This window comes from Mesocricetus auratus, unplaced genomic scaffold, assembly GCF_017639785.1.
Source record: "Mesocricetus auratus isolate SY011 unplaced genomic scaffold, BCM_Maur_2.0 Super-Scaffold_100024, whole genome shotgun sequence".
NCBI classification, from domain to species: Eukaryota; Metazoa; Chordata; class Mammalia; order Rodentia; family Cricetidae; genus Mesocricetus; species Mesocricetus auratus.
The window spans coordinates 19,376,758-19,390,834 of record NW_024429205.1 but is presented as its reverse complement, the minus strand read 5'-3'; the positions used below and the strand labels follow the sequence as shown (position 1 = coordinate 19,390,834).

Sequence of the window (14,077 nt, the reverse complement as noted above, 5' to 3'; positions counted from 1 at the left end):
ATTGTATGGCAATTTCCTAAGTCCTCAAGTTAGTTACCAATCAGCTGTGATGCTGTGGGCGATGTTCCCAGAGAATGCTAGTTCTTAGGACTGGGGTCACCATGCACACAGGGTCACACCTGACACAGTATGTTCACAGGAGCTACGAAGTCCAGTGTTCCACTTAGAATTGTGAGGAACAGTGAATGTGAGCCTTGGGGTGCCCCTGACTGGTAGCCAGGACCATGGTAGAGCCAGGTCCTATGACAGGCAAAGCCAGCCGGCCCCTGTACTCTTTAGCCTCCTCCAGTGTACCTTGCTTGTCTGTTGTGACCCCCTCGCCGCGCCTTGCCCTAGAAACGCCGTGAGCGGGAGATGCAGCAGGAGATGCTCCTCCGAGACGAGGAGACCATGGAGCTGCGTGGTACCTACTCATCCCTGCAGCAGGAGGTGGAGGTCAAAACCAAGAAACTCAAGAAGGTAAGATGAGGGCTGGAGAGATGGCTCAGTGGTCAAGAGCACTGGCTACTCTTCCAGAGGACCTGGGTTCAATTCCCAGCACTCACATGGCAGCTCACACCTGAATGTAACTTCAAGATCTGACACCCTCACACGGACATACATGCAGGCAAAATGCCAATGTACATAAAATAGGAATTAAAAAAAAAAAAGATAAGATGAGCAGCAGGGTAAACAAATCACTTTTCTTTTCTTTTTTTTTTTTTGGTTTTTTCCAGACAGGGTTTTGTTTTTGTTTTCTAAGACAGGGTCTCTCTGTAGCTTTGGAGCCTGTCTTGGAACTCGCTCTGTAGACCAGGCTGACCTCAAATGTGGAGATCCGCCTGCCTCTGCCTCCCAAGTGCTGGGATTAAAGGCGTGCACCACCACTGCCTGGCTTGTCTCCACTCTTCTGTGGATCAATTATGACCTTTTATTCAGTCTATGTAAAGAGGATGTTAGGTCAAAATTTCCTCAGTTCTCTTTCAGTTTGAATACTCTGTGATACTGAGAGAGAGAGACAAAGAGACAGAGACACAGAAACAGAGACAGAGACAGAGACAGAGACAGAGCAGTGGGTAGGCGGGACCGAACCGCAGGGAAGACAAAGAGCCCTTGAAATAGTGCATCCTGATTCATAGGGATGGGCAGCATTCTGAGTTGGGACCAGCAACCCCATCCTCATCCTGGGCTGAGCCTGCAGTGGGTGAGGCCCAGGCTGGGCGGTTGGGGCCTGATGAGCAGCCTCTGAGCCACACTGTGCATGTCCAGCTCTATGCCAAGCTCCAGGCGGTGAAGGCTGAGATCCAGGACCAACACGAGGAGTACATCCGCGTGCGGCAGGACCTGGAAGAGGCGCAGAACGAGCAGACCCGGGAACTCAAGCTCAAGTAGGGCTGGCTCCTCTCCTGGTTCCGTTCCGGGTCCCCATGTCGCCCCACATTCCTCAGGGCCTCTCTGAGAGGTTTTTTCTTTATTTGAGTTTCTGTGGTAGCTCATGCTGTCCTGTAACTTTCAGCTATCCTCCTGCCTCAGCCTCCCAGTTGCTGGGTTACTAGGTATAGACCACTCTGCCCAGCTTGTATGACTTGGGTATTTTGGGCCTGAGAGTGCGCATATGTGTATGTATGTATGTATGTATGTATATGTATATGCATTGCATATGTATATGTGTGTACACCTATGATTAGTGTGTGGTGGCCAGGGGATGACATTGGGGAGTTTTTCTCTATCACCTGCCACCTTTTTTTTTTCTAAGACTGGGTCTCTCCCTGAACCTGGAGCCCTTCAGGTTGTTCCATTTTCTCAGTCTGGTTTGATGGTTCTGCCTCCCTCTGCCAAAGTGCAGGCTGAGCACTGGTCAGAAACCACCCGAAAGGCCCCAGACCCACAATCTCTGCATTAGAAACCGTGGTCGCCGTCTCTGTTGCCTTTGTGGCGGGGTCTTCCCGCTTCCCATTTCTGTCTCGTTCCTTCCCCGAGGTACCTCATCATTGAGAACTTCATCCCCCCTGAGGAGAAGAACAAGATCATGAACAGGCTCTTCCTGGACTGTGACGAGGAGCAGTGGAAGTTCCAGCCACTGGTGCCCGCTGGAGTGTGAGTCGTCCGTCCCCCGTCGTCGTTCCCCGCCCCCCCCCCGTTCCCCCCATTTGTCTGTACCTAGGATTTTGCATGCCTCTCCTAGGGTTGAGACCCTGTCTGCAGAAAGACAGATGTTTGGGGCTTTGAGGAGTGGGTAAAGGGGTGCACACGGAGGATGGAGTTCCAGGAAGTGTTTCTCTGATCTGGGACGGGGGAGCCTGTAAGAGGAGGGGCAAGTGGAGAGAAGCATCTCGGTTTCCATAGTGCTGGCTACTTCTGGTGGATACACATTTGCAGAAATAATAGCAACAATTGTTAACCTTTGCCCAGCTCTGCTGTGTGTCCGTCAGGTCTGTGTAAGAATACAGGCAGAAGGTAAGTCAGACATGGTCTGAGCTTATGGTCAGGAGGGAAAGACTAGCAAGTGCCAGATCCGGACACCAAAGAGGCCTGATCCATTCTTTCTAGCTTCTCAGCCGGGTGATTCAGCAATTCCACCTGTTTCCCTACCCGAGAGCAGAGCCCTTGAGTGCAGCTGCAGTTGCGTCAGTTAGCTGGGTGTGCAGCTCCCTCTGCTGGTAGCCGCATAGAACGAGGTTGAATATTCAAACTCAACAATGCTTCCACCCAGCTGGACCAAGTCTGTATACAGTGATGGAGAGACACTACTTCTCTGGGGATTCTTTACTCTCTGTATCCTAGGGATGCTACTACGACGCAGAGCAGGAGCCCCCCCCAAGGCTGGGGTGGAAGCTACTACAAGGTTTGTAGCACCTACGTGCCTTACATGGCTGTTTAATCTATCTGATTTCTGAAACTGTGACCCTATCCACCTGGATGTGTTACTAGTTGGAAATAACAAATTTACTAGTAATGGTTTTCCAGTGGTGGCATTTTGTGCTTGTAATCCGCTTTTTGGACCAGGTATGGTAGCACACAACTTTTAACCCCAGCACTGGGGAAGCAGAGACAAAAATCTGTGAGTTTGTGAGTTTGAGTCTAGCCTGGTCTACCTAGCAAATGAAGAACCAAAACAAAACATTGTTTTCCATCTCCACAGTACCACGATCACTTTTAGGAGGTTTCATACTAAGAGAATTCTATTATAGGTTATATTTAATTTTTTCTCCAGTTTCCCAATTATGTAATTTTTTTGATGTTTCTCTCCTTCCCTCCCAGAGATCATTATTACATTTAATTACCTGTTTAGTGTTCTTCAGTTTGGAATTGAAAAGGACTACTCATTCTCTTTCTTTCTTTTTTCTTTTTTTTTTTTCAACAAGAGTCATAGAATGTAGCCAAGGCTGACCTGAAACTTACTATGTAGCTCAGGATGGCTTTGAACTCCTGAGTTCAGTCCTCCTACCTCCTGAGGGTTGATAACTTGTATGTGTGGCACTATACCCTGTTTAACTGAGGGAAGAAAACACATGAGAACATACATGACACATATGTATGACAATGTCATAACAAAACCCCTTCCTTTGTATTCTGACTTAATTTTATTTAAAAAATACTTATTTTATTTTTTATTTTTATTTTTATTTTTTATTTTATTTTTTAAATTCCAGCTAGTCCCTTTGCTTTGTAAAATTCTTTCAAATTTTTCATTAACATTTGATAAAATTTTTTATTACATTTGGTGTTACGTTTGTGTTGGGGGATAGGTACACATGCCACAGCATTCGTTTGGGTGGGAGAGGACAAGTACTTGAGGTTGATTTTCTCTTTCTACCATGTGGGTCCCAGGGATTGAACTCAGGTTTCCAGACCAAGACACACGTGCCCCTACCTGCTGAGCCATCTCACCAGCCCCCGTCTATGTATTACTATTGCGTCTGGATGAGTGTGTGCACGATTTGCTTGTGGTCACACATGTGTCATAGTATACACCTGGAAGTGACAGGGTAATTCTGTGGAGTTGGTTCTTTTTTGCTTTTTGGTGTGGTTTTTTGTTTTGTTTTGTTTTTTTGAGACAGGGTTTCTCTGTGGCTTTGGATGCTGTCCTGGAACTCACTCTGTAGACCAGGATGGTCTCGAACTCACAGAGTTCAGCTGGACTTGGTTCTTTTCTTTTCTTTTCTTTTCTTTTTTTTTTTTTTTTGGTTCATTTTGTTTTTTGAGACAGGGCTTCTCTGTGTAGTCCTTACTGTCCTGGAATAGGCTGGTCTTGAACTCAGAGATCCATCTGCCTCGTGTCTCCCAAGTGCTAGGATTAAAGGCTTACACACTGAGTTCGAGGACAGCCTGGTCTATCTAGCAAGTTCCAGGACAACCTGGGCTGTTATACAGAGAAATCCTGTCTGGAAAAACAAAACAAAAACAAAGGTGTGCACCACCACTGTCTGGCCTGTGGAGTTGGTTTTTTAATGGGTTCTAGAGGTCTGACTTAGTCTCAAGGCTTTCATGGCAAGTGCCTTTACCACTGAGCCATCTCACTGGCCCTAGAAAAGCCACTTTAAGTGATATTTAGGGGGTAGCAAAAAGGCTCAGTGGATAAGGTTGCCTGCAGCTAAGCCTGACAACCTGAGTTCATTCCCTGGTATCAGATGGCAGAGGGCCAGAATAGACTCACAAGTTGTTTGCATGTCTATCAGGCAAGCTCTTTAGCAATTGAACTATTTATCCAGGTCTCCATTACCCTTGTTAAGCCAAGAAAGTCCCAGAAGGATAGAGTTCTCTTTGGTGTTGAACAACCTGAAAGCTGGTCATTCCTCCAAAACTTCCAGCTGTTTAGTTCGCCTTTATGTACTGTTCTTTGCAGAGGCACGGATAATAATACACAGGACTAGGTTCAAATATAGGTTAAGTATAATTTATTTGGGGGAGAAGTCACTTACATAAGAAGCAGATGGCCGAAGCAGTTCCTGCTCTGTGGATCCACACAGGCTGCTCTCTGTGATCCAACCAGATGCAAGAGAGAGCCACCTGCCCTGGCCCCAGACTTAAACTCACTCCCCATCATGTCCTCATCTGTGACCATGCCCAAACAGGAATGGTCAGCGCTACAGGTATGGGCGAAAGTGGATATCTCCCTACAGATCTTTTTTTTTTTAAACAGATTTATTCATGATGTATAGTGTTCTGGCTATATGTAAGCATGCGGACCAGAAGAGGACACCAGATCTCATCATTGCAGATGATTGTGAGCCACCATGTGGGTGCTGGGAATTGAACTCAGGACCTCTAGAAGAGCAGCCAGTGCTCTAAACTTTGAGCCATCTCTCCAGCCCCCCTCCCTACAGTTCTTTGTTGTGATTGTTTTGGGTTTTTTGTTTGTTTGTTTTGTTTCGATTTTTTTGAGGCAGGATTTTTCTGTATAGCCCTGGCTGTCCTGGAACTCACTGTGTAGACCAGGCAGGCCTCAAACTTACAGATTCTCCTGCCTCTGCCTCCAAAGTTGAAAAGTTGCTTTATTCCATAAGCCTCTCCACCAATGCAGCAATACAAATCAGACCAAATAAAACCGAATTAGAAAAAGCCCATGTCTTAATCCCAGCATTTGGGAGGCAGAGGCAGGCAGATCTCTGTGAGTTTGAGGTCAGCCTGGTTGAGTTCCAGGACAGCCTCCAAAACAATACAGAGAAACCCTGTCTCGGAAAAAGAAAGAAAGAAAGAAAGAAAGAAAGAAAGAAAGGCAGCCCATGTTTGATGAATACAATGCTCCTGGATGGCTTTCCAGGCCCCCAGAGAGGAGAGGGGAAAGAGAGACCTGAAAACCACACATCTATTACTGGGGGGCAGTTTAAATACCCTGGGGGAGTGGTCTTGAGCATCCCTGGGGGAGGGGTCATCATTTGTTGGGCTTTCTGAGATGCAGCAGGGTTTGGAGAGAAATAGGGGAGGGGAGCTTGGGTAGAACTTCCACCATAACAAAAGTGTTTTTTGTTTTTGTTTTTACGTTGAGCTGGGATTTCATGCGGGCAGGCTGTATCCCCAGCCCTTCTTTTTTCCTTTTCTTGTAGTTTACGATGACCTTGATCCTCCAGCCCCAAATCTGGGGTTATAGGTATGGGCCACCATACTTAGATGATTCTGTTTTTGAGACAAGGTCTCACCAGGTAGCCCAGGCTAGTCTTGATCCTTCTGGCCTTCTCAGTGCTGGGATTGCAGAAGTCTGCAACCACATCCAATTCTGACAATTTAAAAATACATATATTTTTTCTTTCTTTAACTTATTTTATGTGTATGAATGTTTTGCCTGTCTGTATGCCTGTGCACCATGTGCTTCCTTGGTGCCCACAAAGGCCAGAAGAACATACAGAATCCCCTCTGATCCTGTGTGGCTGCTAGGGCTCAAATCTGGGTCCTCTGGAGGAGCCGCAGCCAGTATTCTTAACTAAACTGTCTTTCCAGACCACTTTCTTTGTTCTTTTTCTTTTTAATTTTGAAAGCAGTGGTGTTTAGAATAGAGAAAAAACCAGACAGTTAATCATCAAAGTCCCAGTTGTGACTGTGTCTCCACAGAGAACCCCAAGGGTGGGCTGATGGCGGGAGTGGTAGCTACCTCCCGTGCCCCAGACTCCCATCTGCCCCACAGTTCTGCTTTCACAGCTGGAGGCTGGGGGCAGGGAAGGCCTTGAACGTGGTTTTCCTCTCACCGGGATGCTCTGGAATCTGAGGCTATGGAAGGAACCCCCCTCCTTTCCTTCCCAGGCAGTTCCCACAACTCACAAAACATGACTCAAGCGGGGCTGCAAACACAAAGGCCCTGTCTCTCCCGGAGTGTACGTCAAAGCATTGTTCCCTTGCTCAGCTCAAGTGTGGGCTGTTTAGCTTTGCTGAGGCCTGTGGTATTCTGGGATGGGAACACTGAAGACTACACAGACTGGAAAGACATTGTTTGAAAAGAATTACCTAAGGTCACACTGTCCCTTCGGAAAGCTTTTGTTAGAAGCAGCCTCCCTCATTTGACCACAGCCGCCTGGAGAATCACCCCCACCCAGGCCCCTCTCCAAAGCAAGGAGTCATTGTTAACATGGGACAATGTTTAGACATGCCTATGTCTGCTTATTTGGGAAGCCTATGTCCTTGTCCATTTTCTCCTTTCTGTCTCTTTCACTATGATAATTTTGGTTAAAGTTGCCTTGAAAGCAAAATTTTGCATATCATGGCAGTTTATAAGCACACAGTTTAATTTCTCATAAGTTTTCTTTTTAGGGCTGGAGGTATAACTCAGTGGTAGGGCATTTACCTAGTATGTCTGAGGGCCTGGCTTTAATCCTACTACAAAAAAAAACCCTTAAGTTTCATTGAACTTACAGAAAAAGCATCTCCTAAGGGTTGTATAACTGTGTAAGTGTGGGTGATGGCCCATGGCTCCTAGCTTATAGTCCACAAAGTGTTATTGTGACTTGAGCACTTTGGCCTCTGCAAGCCCAGCTATGATAGATGCTTTGCAATTCATCAAATGCAGTTGAAGGGCACTGGAGTTGGATTGAAAACAGTCTGAATTTGGGGTCTGCTGAGATGGTTCAGCAGGCAAAGGCACTTGCTGCTGTATCCAAGAATATGAGTTCGGTCCCTGGGACCCACATGGTGGAAAGAGAAAACCAACTCCCACAAATTCTCCTCTGACCACAACATGAATGTCATGGCTCGTATGCATTACATGCGCACACATGCTCGTGCACACACTCATAAATAAAATTTATTTATTTTCTTTTTTTTTATCTCTGAGTTTTGGTCCTTACTTTGTCACAGGAGAAAGGGGTTTGGTTTGATTTGGCTTTAAAGACCAGTCTTTCTATATTTCTCAGGTTGGCCCTGAGCTCCTAGCATCAAATGATCTTCTCCCTTACTCCTCAAGTGACTGGCACTACCGGTACATGCTACAGTGCTCAACTTTGAGACACTTCTGTTGTTTGTTTATTCTTTTTATTTTGTTTTATTTTTTGGTTTTTAGAGACAGGGTTTCTCTGTATTGTTTTGGAGGCTGTCCTGGAACTTACTCTGTAGACCAGGCTGGCCTCGAACTCAGAGATCCTCGTGCCTCTGCCTCCCGAGTGCTGGAATTAAAGGCTGTTTTGGTTTTTTGAGACAGGGTTTCTCCATAGCTTTGGAGCCTGGGGTGGGTCAAACATATTAACTGTCCTTCTAGGTCTGTTGGAGTTGTGGATAACTACAGAGCTGGGTCCCAGATCTGGACTATTGGCCTCAACCTGTTTATGGCATAGGAATCAGTCCTGGAAGTAGGCCTGGGGAAGAAGAGGGGGTGGATGGAAAATGGGTGTCCCAGTTATAGACTCCTTTCCCCCAGCCCCTTCTTCCCCCAGCACGCTGCCCAGAGTAACCCGGCAGCTTCATTGGGTCAGGCTTCCCTTTCCACTGAGCAGCTGCTCTGCTCGCTTAGCTCTCCTCCTCTGTCCTATTCCCAGAGCCTGCGTTCTCAAAGGGTCTCTCTGACTCGGCATGTCCCCACATGCACCCTTAAGAGACAGTACACAGTGACAAAAAGGGTTGCTAATTGTGTGACCTTACCTACAAAGGGTACTTGGCCTCTCTAAGCCTGTCTCCTTGTTTCATCCATTCCATAGGCGCATGTTAGAAAATTCTAACATGAGATGTGGAGCAAACCTTGTCACTGATAAACTCCCCCTCTCTTCTCTGTGGAGTGGTGATACTTTTCCATTAGCGGGCTGTGCCAGACTGTCATTAAAGCTGCTTCTGGGCCTTCTATAGCCTCTGGGGACAAAATGAAATGGAGCTTTTACAGCTTTCTTGTTCCTTGTTTTCATTTGGAAGAGGCCCAACTGGGACCACTAAGTGGGGTTCGGTGCTTTTTAATATGTCTGGTAAACTGGATTTCAAGACTAACTTCTCAGGGTTGGAGAGATGGCTGTCTCAGGAGCAACCATGCAGACCTGAGTTCAGATCCCCAACACCCATGTGAAAAACCAGGCATGGTAGTGTATGCTTGTAATCCCAGCACTGGAGAGGCAGAAATAGGCTCCTGAGGGCTTGCTGGGCAGCAAGGCTAGCCTAATTGGCAAGTTCTAGGTTTAGAAGCTACCTCAAGAAATAAGATGGAGGATTTCTATTTCTTCGATGAAACACTATGACCAAAGGCAAGTTAGGAAACGGTTTACTTCAGCTTATACTTCCAGGGAACAGTGTGGGCATCAGAGCAGGAACCCAAACGGGTGGAGGGTAGAGGCAGGGGTCGTGGGGATGCTGCGTATTGGCATGCTCAGCCTGTTTTCGTATAGACCCCAGCACCACCTGCCCAGGGGTGGCTCCACCCACAAATGAGCTAACACCCCACCCGCCCCCACCTCCATCAAGTCAATGACTAACTAAGAAAATGACCTATAGTCCCATCTTATGGAGGCATTTTCCGAGTTGAGGTTGCCTGTTCTCTAGTGACTCTAGCTTGCATCAAGTTGACAAAGCTAGCCAGCACAGGGAGTAACTGAGAAAGACACTCAGTATTCACCTCTGGTCACCACACATGTGCACACACATGCAGTGTACAAAAATGCACTTGCACCCCACACATGCACACACATGTGTGAGATCTCTCTCTCTCTCTCACACACACACACACACACACTGACAGCACTAAGTCTGTAACTTCTCATCCCTTGGCTGCAGAATGCAAATCAGCCTTGGGGTTTCTGTACAGCTAGTTTTATGCAGGGACAGAATGTCCTGCCTGGGAGTAACTGTGGCTCCCTCCTGTCTTCTCCCTTCCAGTGTCACCTATTGGATTTTTCATTGCTCATTTTGTTTGGGTCATTACTTGAATGAGCAGACGGAGCTAATTCACAGCCTTGTGTTAGCCCTTGCAATGCACTGTGCTAAGTGTCTGGTTGAATCCCAGCAGTTCTGGGGGGGAGGGGTGTAGTGACATGTTGGAGGCCAGGAATAGTAAGCTTCTTCCCAGAGTGACCCAGATGTAAGGGGACAAGACAATGTTCAAACCCAATCCTGGCGTCACTTCCAAACCTGTGCCCTTTGTTCTTTAACTGGACACCGATTTCTTGTTTCTTCTGTTTGCTCTCATTCGTTTGGAGTGAATACAATATTATACTATATTCATCAAGTTGCCAAGGGGGAAAGCTCCGCTGTTACGGACATGTTAGCTCACGCCTGTGATCTAGGCACAGTGGAAACTGAGGCAGGATGAGCAAGATTACAGGGTTATGAAGAGTTTGCAGCCAGTCTGAGCTACATAGCAAGACACTGTATCACAAAAACAAACCAGGCTGAGTGTGGTCGCCCCTGTCTGTAATCCTAGAATTTAGGAGGTAGAATCAGGAAGATGAAGAGCTGAAGGCCAGCCATGGTGATATAGGACTGTCTCAAAAAAAAAAAAAAAAAAAAAAGGTAAGGACATAGCTCAGTTGGTAGACTGCTGCCTGTCATATATGGGGCCCTGGATTAACCTCAGCATTCAGAAGGTGGAAGCAAGAGAATCCAGAGTCAAATCCATCATCTGCTACCCAGTGAGTTTCAGGTCACCCTGCACTAGATGAGATTTAGTCTCAGAACAATACAAGGATGGGTCAAGTGGCCCACTTACAAAAAAATAATATTTTTTCTTTTGGTTTTCCCAGACAGAGTTTCTCTGTATAGTCTTGGCTGTCCTGGAACTCGAACTGAAGGCCAGACTGGCCTCAAACTCACAGAGATCCACCTGCCCCTGTCTCCCAAGTACTGGCATTAAAGGCATGTGCCACCGCTGCCCAGCTGAAACTAGGGTCTTTCTAATGAAATCACTTTCAAATAGCGCCAGTCCTGGTGACCAGACATTCAAATCTATGTTATTCTCATTCAAACCACTGCACACAGGCTCTGGGGGTTGCACTTGGGTCCTCATTCTTGCACACAGTCAGCTCTTTTTACTATGAGAGAAACTGACTGTGGTGGTACTAACCAGGATCTTGACTTTTGAACTTCAGCCGTGGAAGGTCTCTCCAGAAAGCCGTCCAACCTCATGGGCCTCCCGCTACTGGCTAGCAGCCCCTCACAATGCCATTTGTTCATTGTCTTTCTAGCGTGGTGAGGTATGACTGTAATCCTAGCACTTGGTAGTGGAGGCAGGAGGATGTGTAGCTCAAGGTCACCCTCAGCTATGAGTTCAAGGCCAACCGGGGTTTCACAAGACCCTGTCCCAAAAAACTCTAAAAACCCACTAAACCAATGATAAATTCATTCTAATGTTCCATTTTCCCTACAGGAATAACAGTCAAATGAAGAAGCGGCCAACTTCTGCAGTGGGCTACAAGAGACCTATCAGCCAGTATGCTCGGGTTGCCATGGCAATGGGGTCCCATCCCAGATACAGGGTAAGAAGCTGGGAAGCAGAAGTCGGAAAGGGAGAGAAACCCAAGGAGAAGGGATGCTTACAGCATGTGCTTTCTCTAAGTGCCCCATCATCCTTGTGATACCAAGATCCAGTGCCTGGAAGATACGCCACTGCTCACATCTGCTGTGTCATTTTACCACAGGCTGAAAATATAATGTTTTTGGAATTGGATGTTTCTCCACCGGCTATCTTTGAGATGGAATTTTCTCATGACCAAGAACAAGATCCACGGGTACTACACATGGAGAGGCTCATGAGGTTGGACAGCTTTCTGGAGAGACCTTCCACATCTAAAGTGCGAAAGTCAAGATCCTGGTTAGTACTGCCATGGTCAAAGTGCGCCCTGGGCTTTGGGAAGCCGTGGGATTGCATGGGTTGGTCAAGGCTGAAAAGGGTTTTAGTGGCAACCAAAGGGTGTGTGGGGAGGGAAAGGAAGACCTGTGCTTCCATCTACAATGGTGGCCTGTCTGCATGACACGCTGTTGCAATAGTGTGGCACAGCAACTTGGCAGTGGGGATGCATGCCTTTGATCCCAGCACAGGAGGCAGAGGCAGGTGGAACTCTGTGAGTTCAAGACAAGCCTGGTCTACAGAGTGAGTTCCAGGACAGCCAGGGCTACACAGAGAAACCCTGTCTCAGAAACAAAAACAACAGCAACAAAAATGAAAGAAAGAGAGAGAAAGGAAGGAAGGAAGGAAGGAAAGAAGGAAGGAGGAAGGAAGGGAGGAAGAAAGAAAAGGGAAGGAAAAACCTCAGACTTCTGTACCCTGGTCTCCCTAATCTCTCCTTTGGTTTGTCTCATGCGTCTCTCTACAGGTGCCAGAGTCCTCAGCGGCCTCCACCCTCCACCACTCATGCCTCCGCGGCCTCTGCTCCTCTGCACCCTGCACCAGTGGTAGACCATGACTGACAGCCTTCAGTCAGGCTGCCCGTCATACAGACTCCTAGGATAGGGCAGTCAACCCTGGTTCATCGCATCTGATGCTTGGAGCGTGTGTATGTGTATGGTATGTATGTATGCATGCGTGTGTGTGTGTGTGTGTGTGTGTGTGTGTGTGTGTGCGTGTGTGTGTGTGTGTGTGTGTACTAGTGTGTGTGAAGGGGTGAGAAAAGGGCAGACGGCGCTCTGCCTGTTCTCTGTGTTTCTTTTATTTAATTCATGTTATTTATTCATGGTTAGTGAGGAGAGATCCCCTCGCCTGAGCTGCCTGGGCCTGCCGTGGTCACTGCATAGCCTCCTTTTCTTATGGCTAGGTGGACACCTCAGTCAGGCCCCACGCCCCTCCTCATGTCCGCTGCCTCCAGAAGGGAAGATGGTAGTGCCTGAGAAGACAGCACTCCCTTGACCTGTCCATTCCATAGTCTCCATCTTCTTGTCCGATGGTGAGCAGCCCCTGACGCTTTCTGGGGCTGGGAAGCTGCTGGTGTCCATTGAGGGCAGGAGGCACCCTAATGTCGTTGGGCCTGCACCCCAGGGGACTGAGCCCGCTGTGCTCTTTCCCAAGGACTTTCAGTAGCCTCACTGAGACTCATGCTAAGCTCTCCAGCCTTGCCAGGAACTCATGGTTTCCCCAGCACCGCTTCATTGCCGGCCTCCCCCACCCTTGTCCTGGGAATTGGGAACCAACAGTTGTTCCACCGTGAAAACTGCGGGAAACGGAACGGTGTGGAAACAACATGGACTGTCATCAAGGGAAGTCCCCCCTCAGGTCCCTTTGTCTCCTTTGGGACAAACCACCTGTCCTCGTGTGAGGTGTGGCTTCTCCCTGCTTTGATGACTGTTCCCTGATGCTTCCGGCCTCAGTCCATAGTGGAAGGAATCAGTGTCTTTCTGCCCTTTATGAAATGCAGATAGCAAAATCCTTTACTTTTCCCCTCTGGCTAGTCTAAGAAACAAACCAGGCACAGTCTTTGCCAGATTTACCTATTCCCCCTATTTCTGAGTCACATCTTGGGGGTTACTATTTTGTTGAAAATTGATCCATTCTTTACTACCTGTGTGAACTGGCCCTTCCCCGCCCTCCTTTGTGACAGGTATTGCAAGTGATAAGTAAATTTCTATTTTAAAAAGTTAATTTTCATTGACCTTTATTTTTTACATGCAAGATAAAGCTTATTTTTTAAAGATTTATTTTTTATTATTTTTAAAATATGTTGTCTGTATACATGAATTCAGAGGCCAGAGGCGTGGACCCCCTTGGAGCTGGAGTTACAGATGGTTGTGAGCCACCTGACATGAGTGCTGGGAATTGAACTCGGGTCTTCTGGAAGAGCAATGTGTGCTCTTAACCGCTGAGCCATCTTTAGAGTTCCCAACCCCACCCCCAGATAGGGCCTTTTTGTGTAGCCCTGGCCTACTACTAGTATCCACTTGCTATGAGCCCCACCCTTGACTCAAATTTGAAACACTCCTGTCTCAGCTTTCCAGATGCTGGGATTATAGATGTGGGCTAAGATACCCAGTTTTTATTTTTAAAAGGCTTTTGTATATATGCAACCCCACAAAATTGCTTATAGTCACTCGGGTTGAGGTAGAATTGTCAATGAGGATAGCCCATTCTGTATAAGGAAACCTTATTTCATAAAAACAATGCTCCACGCTGGAGAGATGGTTCCATGATTAACAGCACTTGCTGCTCTTCTAGAGGGACCCAAGTAGAGTTCCCAACATCCACATCAGGCAACTCCAGGGAGCCTGGCACCCT

General features: G+C 47.2%; 1 protein-coding gene across 1 annotated transcript in view; it reads left to right on the top strand.

Annotated features, from left to right (window-relative positions):
* Positions 1-13,447, top strand: part of Kif3c (kinesin family member 3C) — a 38,716-nt gene extending 25,269 nt beyond the window's left edge. The window contains exons 3-8 of the mRNA XM_005079114.4: positions 337-459; positions 1,249-1,367; positions 1,960-2,076; positions 11,243-11,351; positions 11,514-11,686; positions 12,189-13,447. Of these exons, the coding sequence (XP_005079171.1) occupies positions 337-459; positions 1,249-1,367; positions 1,960-2,076; positions 11,243-11,351; positions 11,514-11,686; positions 12,189-12,282 (735 nt within the window). The 3' untranslated portion in view covers positions 12,283-13,447. The remainder of the gene's footprint in view (positions 1-336; positions 460-1,248; positions 1,368-1,959; positions 2,077-11,242; positions 11,352-11,513; positions 11,687-12,188) is intronic.
* The last annotated feature ends 630 nt before the right edge of the window (positions 13,448-14,077 follow it).